Source organism: Xenopus tropicalis, chromosome 8 (genome assembly GCF_000004195.4).
Source record: "Xenopus tropicalis strain Nigerian chromosome 8, UCB_Xtro_10.0, whole genome shotgun sequence".
Taxonomy (NCBI): Eukaryota; Metazoa; Chordata; class Amphibia; order Anura; family Pipidae; genus Xenopus; species Xenopus tropicalis.
Genome location: NC_030684.2, coordinates 59,759,280 through 59,773,323, shown reverse-complemented (window position 1 = coordinate 59,773,323; position 14,044 = coordinate 59,759,280). Strand labels below are relative to the sequence as shown.

Here is a 14,044-nt window from a genome sequence, read left to right as displayed (position 1 = left end):
ATATATATACAACCAGTAATACTAACTGTAGATATTAGTATCACAATAGCCTTGGATATTCTGCTTGTTCAAAAACTCATCCAGGCCCCTCTTAAAGGCATTAACAGAGTCTGCCATTACCACATCACTAGGAAGGGCATTCCACAGCCTCACTGCCCTCACCGTGAAAAACCACCTACGCTGCTTCAAATGGAAACTCTGTTCCTCTAATCTATAGGGGTGACCTCTGGTGCGCTGATTGTTTTTATGGGAAAAAAGAACATCCCCCATCTGCCTATAATCCCCTCTAATGTACTTGTACAGAGTAATCATGTCCCCTCGCAAGCGCCTCTTTTCCAGAGAAAACAACCCCAACCTCGACAGTCTAACCTCATAGCTTAAATCTTCCATCCCCTTTACCAGTTTAGTTGCACGTCTCTGCACTCTCTCCAGCTCATTAATATCCTTCTTAAGGACTGGAGCCCAAAACTGCACTGCATACTCAAGGTGAGGCCTTACCAGGGACCTATAAAGAGGCAAAAATATGTCCTCATCCCTTGAGTCAATGCCCTTTTTTATACAAGACAGCACTTTATTTGCTGTAGTAGCCACAGAATGACACTGCCTGGAATTAGACAACTTGTGATCTACAAAAACCCCTAGATCCTTCTCCATTAAGGATGCCCCCAACACACTACCATTCAGTAGATAGTTCGCGTTTATATTATTCCTACCAAAGTGCATAACTTTGCACTTGTCAACATTGAACCTCATTTTCCAGTTTGCTGCCCAGTTTTCCAATTTTGTCAAATCGCTCTGCAAAGCGGCAGCATCCTGCATGGAACTTATAGTTTTGCACAATTTAGTGTCATCAGCAAAAATAGAAACAGTACTCTCTATGCCCACCTCCAGGTCATTAATAAACAAGTTAAAAAGCAAGGGACCAAGGACTGACCCCTGCGGTACTCCACTAACCACACTGGCCCAATTAGAAAATGTTCCATTTACCACCACTCTTTGTACTCTATCCTTCAGCCAGTTCTCTATCCAATTACAAATATTATGTTCTAGGCCAATATTCCTCAATTTGATCATTAACCTTCTGTGAGGTACTGTATCAAACGCTTTAGCAAAATCTAAGTAGATGACATCAACTGCCATTCCAGCATCAAGGTTCCTGCTCACCTCCTCATAAAAGGCAACTAAATTAGTCTGGCAAGATCTGTTACGCATAAAACCATGCTGGCACAAACTAATAGTATTGTGAACTGCAATGTATTCAACTATCCTATCCCTTATTACCCCTTCCAGAAGCTTTCCTACTACTGATGTCAGACTAACAGGCCTATAGTTTTCAGGCTAAGAACGAGATCCCTTTTTAAATAACGGCACCACATTAGCAATCCGCCAGTCTCTCGGCACCATGCCAAACCTCAACGAATCCTGAAAAATTATGTGAAGAGGCTTGGCAATCACAGCGCTCAGCTCATTATCCTGAGCATTCTGGATAATGGGTCCTATACCTGTACTGATAATGTGAGCGATGCCATATCATGTGTAACACCTATTTATGAACTACAATAGAAATGGGTGAGTGTCTTGATAAAGAATTTTTATTTAAAACACACTGGTTCATTACTCAACAAATGAAGTAAGATGAATATCTCAAACACAGAAAATCAGCCACTTATCTTGCAGTACACTACCTATGAAGAATGGTAGCTAATGTACTAGCCCAGCACATATTACCCTAAATTGGTCTTAGTGCTCTCTTCGTAAATACCCCGCCTTGTTACCTCTATAAATGTTATGATGACAACCAGAGCTAGGGGGTCACAGTGGGTCCCTAAAGCTGCAAATAAATACATTTATCCTCATGGTTGAGTAAATAATTGGTGGAATTAACAAATTTAACAATGCCACTATATACACCTGAGGGAATTAAATAGATACTGACATCAGAAATTAAACCTTTTTTACATTCATTACAATATTGTATTTGCATGCTATTGATAATTTTGCCATAAAAGTATTTATCCGATGCTATTACATTACTTATTTACTCTTTACGTTCCTGTATAAGGGGGCTGCCATATTTGTGCAGCAGAAGTCCGTTAGCATTAGAAGCTGTAACTGACAGGCTGAGAAGGGACAGTCAGGTTGGCAAAACAGTCAGGTTTAGGTACTTTAAGTAACAATTACTTACAAAAGCAGCCCAATCAGTAAAAAATAATCAACATGACCTATAGGTAACTTTTAGTAGTTTTTTACCATCAGTATCACTTTAAGAAAAAACTGTGGCTTATGCATGTCTGGGGTTGGGAACTTGCAAACAAAACTTTAAAAAAGGGTCCACTGGCTTTGAGCTCTGCAGGTTCTAACCTCCCCCCCTTTTTTAAAAGGAAGGAAGTGGACAAAGCTACAAGTATCAAGATATACATTACTTTACACACAAAAGCTTACAATAGCTTAATTACATTATTTTTCCGGTAGTCTTTGTTTTTTTACACACCATGCATTTTCATTTACTAACAAGACATTTTCTGTCCTTCCTCATAAATATTTGTAGGTTCTCCAAACCAGATTTAAACTTTACAGGACAGACTTACAGCACAACTTACAGCACACTTATATAAAAATATTATTAGAAACAGTAAAATGTGCAGCAGGTCTTTTTTTCTTTATGACAAACATTTTATTTTCCAAATAAAGACAATGTCAGTCCATATTCCCATTAAAAAAGCCCCAGCTTGAGAAATTATATTAAGCTTAGTTATACTTGGCACACTGCAGCTTCTACAATACATTGTATTCATCTATGTCCGGCTATTGAATGGCTCCAGTTTCAGCATCGCTAAAGAAATAATTTTCCTTTGACTAGGGCAGCCAAACTATTCATAAACACACACACACAGGCCATTGGATCAGTGCCTCTCCTAACACAGCCAGTGGTTCTGTATATACTCACCCACACAGAGAATGTTAAAACAAAAGCCATGGTTAACTGATTTGGTAACCAGCTGGTCGGGCAAGCTGTCAAATCCCACATGGGCCGAAAGAGGAAGGTTGCGGCACCCTTCACCCTAAAATAAGAACAAGCAATAGAGAGGTGAACATCAAGTTTATGACGGAGTTATGCTGGAAATCAGTTCACAATGTGCTTGAAGAGAAATACTTTATCTTTTGGTGCAATTCGCCATATTTACCAAAGTGTGAATTTTCTTATCATCTAACTCAATACATCAGACATATTTCTACATTGAAAGCAGGCCTGGACTAGGATTTAAAATAGGCCCTGGCCTTTTTAAGTACACAGAGGCCCAAATAGCCCCCCCCCACCAGCCCACTAAGAGCAATGACACACAAGATTAGTTGCCATATGATCAATTTCCTCTAGCAGTGGCAATTGATCTCCTCTGAATGCTTTTCCACTGGCAATAATGTAAAACGGCGCTGGGAAAACATATGCATTGCTTTGGCTTTCATAAGTCGCCCAAAGTTTCCGTGAGGCAACTGCTTTATCTTTATAATGGTAGTTGGCCAGCCTGAACCAGACAAAATCTCTCTTGGCAAAAATTAGTTATTGCGCTCTTGGAAATTTGCTGAAAATTTGAAGTTTTTTACTAGAGAAATTTTACCTGGCTAATGTGAATATTCAAAGTTAATTCACCAAAACTTGTCATACTCTGCCTTTAGTAAATTGCAGGTGTCATAGCATACTCCAAATGTTAACTTTTGCACTCTAATAAAAATTCCCCAAGTGCTGTTCGGTGTTTCCTGGAAATGTACAAAACACAATAGTCTACATTGAAACTTTTACAGTCTTTGTTTCTTTATTTTGCAAACCAGTATCATATGCACTGTTGATAAAATATACATTGGAAGTTACACAGCACTATTGTAATGTACACACACTTGCACAATTTTTTATCAAACCAGAGATTCTATAATATATAGATTGACAAATTATTGGGTATCACTCAATCAGTGTCACTGTGAAAATGAGTGTTTTACAGGAGGAAGCAACTGCTCTATAACAATTAGGTCACTGTTAGGCAGTGACCTACAAACTGTCAGATTTTTTGCTTGTTAACTCAACCTTGCCCCCAACCTTTTCAAACTAGCTTTTTAAGTTCGAAAATATTTTTAACACTGAAACAGCATAGACACTAATACAAGTTGTCCTTTGATATCATTTCACATAAGTTCCCCATGCAGAGTTTGAGCACTGCTTCCTACAAATTATGACTCAATGATCACGGCAGACAAAGCTTGAGGGAGAACTGGGAACTAGTCTATTTTAGTTATCAGAGGAACAGAATATTCTGTAGATCATGAACCAGTTGTAGAGCAAGCCATTACCTTCCTTTTTTAAAGGGATAAGTTATGTAGTTCAACCATAAAGAGTAACACAGTCCCTTATGACATGTGATATTATAACCTTATAGTAAGCTTCCATTCAACTATTTTTTGCAATGCTTCTTTTCCCACAGCCTCCCAAATCATGGCACACAGGGGATCATCAGTAATAAGCATTGCTACCCTTGTGACCCTGCAGTTTCATATGCAGAGTGGGCCCAACAAGGTCAATGAAAACACCTGGGCTTTTTATGTGATCTGTACGTCATTGATGCAGCAAAAGCCTGTCCTGGGGAACAGGTATGACAGGGTGGAGTAGGCTTGTTCTCCATGCAACTGGCAAGGGGTAGCAGGAATACTGCCAGCAAGGTCTGCCATAAGCCCAAATAATGAAACTCATTGCAGTATACAATGAATGAGGCCTTCAGATGGTACATTGAGATCCTTAACCTAATACACCTACATATATGTACAGTACTGCCTGAGATGGAGTTAACATTCCTTTATGCTAGGCCGTGGCCCTTTAGAGAAGCGCAGTCTCTAAAAAGTCTGCAAAAGCATGCCCATGCCCTCAGGTTTTGGTGCCTGAGGTACAGGGAAATTAGTGGTAGTGGTATGCTCAAGGCAACAAGGAGGTAAAAGGATCAACCACTGTACAAAGAAAGAGTATAAAGTATACATATTAGGAAAAATATCAATCAATCAAAATTCCATACCCATCTCTTCAACCGGAACCACTACATTTATAAAGCTACATATAATTTAAGCAGATTGCTCTGCTTTCCAAAGAAGACCCTGTTGCTATATTTGTGCACACTATATTGGTTTTGCCAGTGGATCTGCTCTGCGTTGATGATGCACAGACAAGCTCATTTGCATGTATGTCATCAGTTCCAAACGGAACTGCACATGGGCACGATTACAGAAAGCTGTAACTGCGCATTTCACTTCACCAGCACAAGCATCTAAAGAAAGGGGGAGCAGTGCCTGATGTCACCCTAAGCTTTCATCTTCAAAGACTTCAACTAATTCATTTTTTAAATATTATGTGTGCATGGTGACTAATTTCACTTAAAATAAAAGCCTACAATAATCCACGTGTAATTATAATATATATAGCAGATTTTTAATTATATTATACATTTTTTGTGATTTTTAAAACATTTGTCTACCTATTCTATCTTTCAATTATTGCTGAAATTCCAAACTTGAGAGTTGCAAAACAACAAGTTTAATAATTCAAAAAATGTTCTTAGAATATTACTGACTAGGTTAATTTAAAGGTGAACTACCCCTTTAAAGTTTTTTTCTATTTCCAATTTAGAATCAAAGAGATTCTAAATTTATGTAGTCTAATTAATATTAACATCTACACTAAGGGCAAGGACACACTAAGAGACATATTTATTATGGTGTGTTAGCCAACATCACCAGTAATGTTGCCCACAGCAACCAATGAGCAATTCAATTTCAATGGTCACTTACAAGTCTGAAAAAGCGAAAACCTGATTGGTTGCTATGGGCAACATCACCGGTGATGTTGGCCTAAAAATTATAATAAATATGCCCCTAAGCATAGGGTCCACTTCTCTCCACCTACATTTGCAGGCAGGAGGAGAGAAGCAAATCCACTCTTATTTGCTCCAGTGTGTAGTTGCAATGACAGACGTTGTGCCTGACAGTTCAGCTATATACTGGAGCGTGTAAAAGAGGATCTGCTTCTCTCCGACTGCCTACAAAACTCAGGGGGGAGAGAAGCAGACCCTATACTTTGCGCACCCTTGCCCTTATGAAGTTAAAGGCTTGGTTCGAAGTGGGCTAAGCTGCTATACTTATTAAAAAAAACATACATGATTTCATAGGAAATGCAGTAACAATATCTAAGGCAAAGGCTGCACTGTTTTGTTAACTTCAGGCAATGCCAACGTGTAAGATGGAAGATCCAGGTAGTTGAAAGGTTTAGCGGAGCCATATGCATGCGTGCATGTATATGTATTTGCACAATGTGTTCTGCATATACACTTTTCTACTTGTGCATCAGTTTGCTGGCTTTGAGAACAGACAATGCATAGCAACAGTAAATTAGAATAGAAAAGCTAAGAATAGCTACATTGTAAATAAATTTGGAGATACGTTTCCAACATGTAAAACATTTTTATTCTTTTTTTGCAAGTAGAAATACAGTTATTGCTGGGTAGCAGTCTGATCACAGTTCTTCCAGGCAGTATCTCCAAGAATTACACTGCTTGACCAAACAGTCTGCATCACCCTGCAAATTCCTACTCCAGCCTGTGATTCATAGCACAGCCAACAAACCCATGTAGGTCTGACAAAAGCTCTCTGCCTGGCTGATCTGTGCTATTGCTACAGAAGGCAAGGTGGAGATAAAACCAAACATTCAAATAAGGACTAGACCAGGATCTTAAGGGTATAGCCGGTCACATCATGATGGATGTGCTCTTATAACCCAATTAGCATTTGGATACAATTAAGTCCAACTGAAGAACATTAATATATGCTCATATGCCCAAGTGCATGCATCAGCCTTTGTTCAAATCTGACAGGTTTCGGAGTGCTTGCTGAGTCTGCATTTTAGCTGGATAGGCACTGGCAATGTGCAAGTGTGGGGATCTCCTACTCCCCTTCCCCCAAAATCAATGGTTAGGCAGTGACCAAAAGAAAAACAAAAAAAAACCCCAAGGTTTATCCAATATATTTGTACAAAAGAAGTCAGGCTTGTGATGAGCTATGTCCCAAAGACAGTAAATAAAAGAAAAGAAAATCAGTAAGAAATAGTTTGTGAGACAGGTTATCATAATGAAAATTTCCTGTGTGGATAAGATGCAGCCACTAAAAACCAATGCAATAAATGTCAGCCCAACATTTCCTGTTATAAAGCTAGCTGAAGTTATTATTTTACCACATCTCACATCCGCTGAGAGATGCAACATAATTGTAGGTCATTTCACAGCTTACCTGACATTCTTAGGAAATCGAGCCAAAAAATGATCATCTTTAGTTGTGACAGAACCTCTAGATCAGTCTTTCCCAACCAGTGGCTAACTTTTTTTCATTTAAATGTTGCTCATGGGTAAAAAAGTTTGGGGACCCCTGCTCTAGATATTTTTCAACAACTATACTTACCCCCCAATGGGGTTACCATTTACAAAGATTTTGAGCTTTCATTATCCCAGTGCCTATTCATTCATTTTCAGCCCATAAGAACTGTCAGATTTGCAAAGCACAAATACTTTACCAAAAATCAAATGTTTATGTCTAGGCCTAGGGTATTCGCTTATTATAAGATACTTCCTCTCCTCATGTGTCGGCTTGGCTTGGAGTAATCTGTACTGCTGTTTAGGTCTTTGGCCACATATAATCTGCATATTTGAAGCAGTCTAAATATTCTTGGTGTCCATTTCTCGAAGAATGCTAGACATGCTAGTCAAGTGTCAGGGGGACCACATAAGTACATTTATCCTATAGACTATAAAGAGAGCAATGGGGTTTCAATCTACAGCAGTGTAATGAATGGGTTAAACAGCAGCAGCAGCAATACACTAACCCATTATAATCTATAGATAAATGTGGCCCTGTGCTTTATTTGCTGTTGTTTAGAGATAATTTACCACTGGCCAACTCTGCATAAGGTCAACACAATCCATATTCCTCCCCAGGCATATTGCTACTACCAGGTCCTCCTCTCTGAACTGATTATAAAGGACTGCAAGGTCAGTGGTTTAGATTTACAAGTAATGCTGGATGTTTCCATGAGACAGAATTGTTGTATTCTTGTCATTGTTATTACTTTTAGATCGTTTTTTCCTTTCTGCAGTTAAAAACACACTTTTCTTTAGAAATGGGATATAAAGCATCCCTATAACAACCAATATTGTGAATAAACGCAAGTATAAAACTCTCCAGCTTCAGTTAAAGAGATACTGACAGGTAATAAAAAAGCACCATAATGCTTAGGCCCCACTTTCCTGAGGGTTTCATTTACAATGGGGAATTATTGGCTGCCAAGCTTTCAGGATCTTCGTACTTAAAAAGTTAGGCATGACTGCATAGTGGAAGCTTCCTAAATGATCTGACTCTGAAAGTTTGGGCAGCCACACACACAGTTAATTATCAAGGGACCCTACTAAGGAACACATGGGTAAGCAGCAGTTACACGATTATCAAAGGGTGAAAATGGAGCTTAACTCTGGTCATCAGGGAATTCCCTAGTTCTCTATTCACCTGTATAAGTGGTTAGAGGTATATTTATTAAAGGGTGAAAAATTGGCAGATATTTATTCTATTTGGCCAGAAGTATCCAGACACCTTTTCTAATTAGTAAATCTGGCAATTTAAGCTATACCCATTGCAATTTGCTGACATGGTATAATCAAGAACACATACGCACATTCTTCAGCAACAGATAATAACAATAGAATGGGTCACAGTGAAGCGATTATCAGCATGGCATCACCACAAAAAGCCACCTTACAAACAAGTAGTTCCTTAAATCCTGCTCTGCTAGCATTGCACTAAACAACTGTGGGAGGACACGTAGGAGCAGCAGGATTTCAGTTGCCAGGTGGTAGGTTACAAAAATGCAAAGAAATGAACTACTGAGTGCACTGCCAAGTTCCAAACTGTCTCTATTAGCAATGTCAACATTTCAGAAGTTAAAGATTTTTTATGGGCCAGCAACTGCCCTCAAGCCTAGCATCTGCATGTGGAATATCAAGTGTAATTTAAAGTAGTGTACAGGGTGCAGCCATTGGACTCTGGGGCACTGGAACTACTCTGGTGTAATGAATCATTGAGATCCTTGTAAATACTGGTAGCATTCCAAAATTATCCTAATATGTTTTGCTATGTATTGCCTACTCAATCATTATCTTACTGGCAAATTCACTTCAAACAGAAAAATGATGCAAGGCCACATTTTACTAATGTTTCAGTGCCACGCTAGGGAAAACTTAACAGGTATAAGTTACATTCACTCACTGGTGCATTATTAGGTACCAGTGCCCAGGAAGGCAAATTATTACTGGTGGTGATACCCAAACTAGATTTTCTACTTAAAAACAGACAGACATCAGACTTATGTGTAGGGCACCAAGCGAGAAACTCATCCTTTATATAGTTCTGTGGCCATTTCAAGTGCTGGGCTACCACCTATTAGTAATAAAACTGAATCAGCCACTTAAACGAGATGCAAACCGAAACATATAATGTTGCCTATTAAAAGGAAATGTAGTTCAAGCAACTTTCCAAATATACATAACCATCCTCATGATTTATTGATATAGTGCCAGCAAGTTACGAAGGGCTTCACATTAATTAAAAAGTTGAAACAATGGAGCAGGTCAGCCTTGCATGTTTCCTCACAGGTCTGTAAATCAGCTGGCTCTTGCTACATGAACCAGAACCGCTAGTGCATACAGTAGACTACTTTGAACTGAAATTACATTTACAAATAACTTTAATACCATTAAATATGTGTATTAAAAGGACAAGTGAAATTCAGTTGGGTTGCCAATGTGCTAGGCACCCCCAATAAATACAATCATTAAGCAGAGACCCCAGGCTGGCACTCCTGACCACTGATATGTGAACCACCCTGGGTTACTGTTTCCGCTGTGTTGCAATCTTTCCTGATGCCCCTGAGATCCATTGCACTCCCGATAGTGTACGTGCACAGTAAAGTAATGTTCTTTACTAAGGTTATAGTTCCAATATTTACTCTACTGCACAAGTCAAGATGTCAAGATGATTGCTGGGGCAGTAACAGTACCCCTGGCCACATTAAGTTTAGCAGTTATACTCACTGGGAGGTACGTAACACATTGACATCCCCAGTGAGTTCACTTTACTTGTCCTTTAATTTATACTAGAATGTAGCCCAAAATTACCATTTCAGGGGTTATGTGGGGGGGACATCACCAAAGCAAAAATATCTGACAAACTGTTTAACTACAGCACATATGACCAGCTTATATTTCACAATATTTTGCCACCTGGGGCTGTTTCTATGGATGACATCTCTCATGTGTAATGAGCAATCAGTATGGCAGCTCCCATACACAATGCAAGTACAATGTATTGCTGTACGCACTATATTGCCCATGATGAAGATAATGCAGCCCTATCATCCCAGAGACTGCACCTACTACCCACTGCACACTTGGTGCCAACGCCCTGCACTTGCTGCTTGTCTCCAGCACACAGAGAGCAGCTGCCTTGTGGCTCCTGTCTCCAAGCCTGTGTGCTGCTGAATACAATGGGAGAACAGGCTCCCTGCAGCCCATACAGCGCTGCCCATACAGCAGCAGGATTGGAGCAGTGATGCTGCTGGCTGTGTACCTGATGCAGGCTAGATACCCCGCACAATTCATGGTGGCTGGGAATGAGAATGGAAAAGGAAGCGGTAATTGCACCCACCCCCTCCATCATTTCTACTCACCATCTGTCGCACAATCTCCGTAGCCGCCATACTCAGTCCCTCAAAGAAAACTGAACAGGAAACCGACCGACAAAGAGAAACTGTTACAATGTGGGTTATACCAAGTCAAAGAGAAGGGGGATCCGCGCTCGCTAGTGCGCTCTAGAACGATACATCACAGACTAAGCGCTCTGTTCTGTCCCTAACGCTCGCCGCATTGTGCTCTGGGGGTGTTTGTGAGAGAGGAGATGGAGGGGGTGGGCGCTACACACAATCAATGGCACTACCCCTCAATGAAAATGTCATTAGGATTCCACTTGCTTGCTGTGGATGAAGCTGTGGCGCTTGTGTATTGGGGTGGGGGGGAATGAGAGACTACTACATGAGACTACTACATGAGAGTGCTCTGTGCGTGCGGATATAGTATAACCGCAGGGGATCGTGTAGCGTAACCTCTTTCCACTTCAGTGTCATTGGTGCTCATACATTCAAACGGGATTTCTCTTGATTGCCAATATTTATTATCTAGACGGAAAGTGAAATAGGAGCAATGAGAGGGAACAATGCAGTCTGAACTATGCAGTATAAACACGTTCATGTAACAGTGCAGTCTGATATATATATATACACACACACACATTTCTATAACAGAGTACAGTCTGACTATACAGCATGTATACATTTCCATAAAAGTACAGTCTGACTATAAAGCATATACAGTTTCTTATTACCCTGCAGTCTATAAAGCATATTTGTATGTATGTATATCTTTATTTATAAAGCGCTACTTATGTACGCAGCGCTGTACAGTAGAATACATTAATACAAATGGGATTATGAAGATAATAATAGATAAATACAAAGTATAACTATAAATACAAGATACAGTTGCAATAAGTTAAGAGTCAAAGTGACAAGAGGATGGAGGCCCCTGCCCCGTAGAGCTTACAATCTATATGGGAGGGTAACTTACAGACACAAATAGGCAAATATAAGTGCTGTAGGTCACAGTGGGTGACACTACAATATAAGTACTAGTTCCCAGATCAGGTGCTGTGCGAGTGCTCCAAAAGGTAGTCTTTAAGTTTAGTTTTAAATAGACTGAGGAAGGATTCTCTCCAGAGAAAAACAGGGAGGGCATTCAAAATGTAAGGGGCAGCAAGGCAGAAAGCGGTTGCTCTGTGAGGAACGGAGGAGTCGGCCAGGAACATACGGGTACACAAGGGAAGAGATGTAGTGAGGAACAGAGGAATGGAGGGCTTTGAAGGTTTAGAGAAGGAGTTTGTAAGATATTCTTTGTTTAATAGGAAGCCACGATAAGGACTTTAGCAGGGGAAGGGCCTGAACTCTCCTGGATGAGAGGAGGAGAATTCTGGCAGCATTTAATACAGACTGTAGGGGGGAAAGATGGGAGTTCGGTTAGTAGCAGGTTACAGTAGTCAAGTCGGGATAGGATGAGAGCACGCACGAGCAGCCTAGCTGTTGCAGTAGAAAGAATGGGACAAATGTTGGCAATATTGTGTAAGAAAAAGTGACAGGTTTTGACAGTGGTGTTAATATGGTCAGAGAAGGAGAGACAGGAGTCAAAGATCACCCCCAAACAACGTGCCGAATCAACAGGGTTGATGAGGGTGCCATCAATAGAGATAGTAAAGGGGGGGTAGGACCAGGCTTAGGCAGAAAGATCATTAGTTCAGTTTTTGTTAGGTGGCATTGGTTCATCCAATTAGAGATAGCTAGGAGGCAGTTAGAGATTTGAGTCTCAGTTTCAACTGTTAACAAAGGGGTAAATTTGGATATCATCAGCATACAGATGATATTTAAAGCCGATTGAACGGATAAGATCTCCCAAAGACAGTGTGTGGAGAACAACAATGGCCCAAGTACAAAGCCTTGGGGTACCCCCACATTAAGTGGAACCGGAGATGAGGTTTTGTTAGCATAGGAGACAGTGAATGAACGGACTGCAGGAGCTCCGTTAGCCAAGGGTGGCACTGTGGGGACAGAGGACACAAGAGGAGGAGACATTCCAACTACTGGGATGGATGGCATTGGCACAGGGGCTACAGCTGCTAGGGGAGGAATGCCACTGATTCCACTCATCCCAAACCCTGCGGCAGCAGCAATGGACATGGCAACTGGTTGCTTCAACATATTGGAAGGGAGAGCAGAGGGCAGCGGGTAACCTTGTAGTTTTAGCTTGATCAATTTCATAGGTAAGGAGAACTCCAGTTGATCCATCCTCCCATTGTTGTTCATGTCAGCTAGGGCCCATATCTGTGCCAGCACAGGCTGGGGGAGTCCAGACTGAGGAAAAAAATCCTCCATTCTCTCCTCTGCCACAGGGATTAGTTATGTCCAATACGACTATCCTCTCAGACAGCTCGGCTATATGGCAACATGCCCTTTGCTTCAGCGACCCTCCTCCACTTACTACTCTTCCTATGCCCGTGTCCGTACGACTCTCCGATTACAGTGCAGTCTGACTATGAAGCATATATATATTCCTATTACACTGCAGTCTGCCTATAAAGCATATATACGTTCCTATTACACTGCAGTCTGTCTATAAAGCATATATATATGTTCCTGTTATACTGCAGTCTGACTATGAAGCATATATACATTCCTATACCAGTGCAGTCTGACTATAAAGCATATATACATTCCTATTACACTGCAGTCTGTCTATAAAGCATATATACGTTCCTATTATACTGCAGTGTAACTATAAAGCATATATACATTCCTATTACAGTGTGGTCTGCCTATAAAGTATATATACATTCCTATACCAGTGCAGTCGGTCTATAAAGCATATATATACATTCCTGTCTGACTATAAAGAATATACAGGTTCCTATAACACTGCCATCTGAATATAAATACAGGAATGTATATGACATACATAAAACTATAAGCTGTTATCATTAGAACAGCCTACCATTTGCTATGGTATATGGGTATTTATCATTTGCCAAATGTCCATTCTTTTTATTTTTTAATCCCTGGTGCCAGTCTGGGTTAGTGGTTGACTATACTGCTATCCTGGTTGCTTCAATCGAGGCATTCTACATAACATTTAATACAACAGATCATCCTAGAGCCATTTGCTAGTCTGATGAATTGGATACTGGACCCACATATCCTATATTCCCAGCAATATCAACTTTTGCTCCTGATAAAGTATCATACAGAGCCATTAGTGAGTTAGTGGAGCACTATAGTCTTTCTACTGCTTTACAGTACAAACAAAATTCCATAGCAGCC

The 14,044-nt window shown here is 40.3% G+C and overlaps 1 protein-coding gene across 5 annotated transcripts in view; it reads right to left on the bottom strand.

The window, feature by feature from the left end:
• Positions 1 to 11,149, bottom strand: part of septin6 (septin 6) — a 37,811-nt gene extending 26,662 nt beyond the window's left edge. For 3 of the 5 annotated variants that reach the window (XM_004916875.4, XM_004916874.4, XM_012969340.3), the window contains exons 1-2: positions 10,796 to 11,149; positions 2,948 to 3,062 (exon numbers count right to left, since the gene is read on the bottom strand). In XM_004916875.4, the coding sequence (XP_004916932.1) occupies positions 2,948 to 3,062; positions 10,796 to 10,825 (145 nt within the window). In that variant the 5' untranslated portion in view covers positions 10,826 to 11,149. The remainder of the gene's footprint in view (positions 1 to 2,947; positions 3,063 to 10,795) is intronic. The other 2 variants (XM_004916876.4, XM_004916877.4) reach the window with 1 other exon arrangement.
• Positions 11,150 to 14,044: the final 2,895 nt, after the last annotated feature.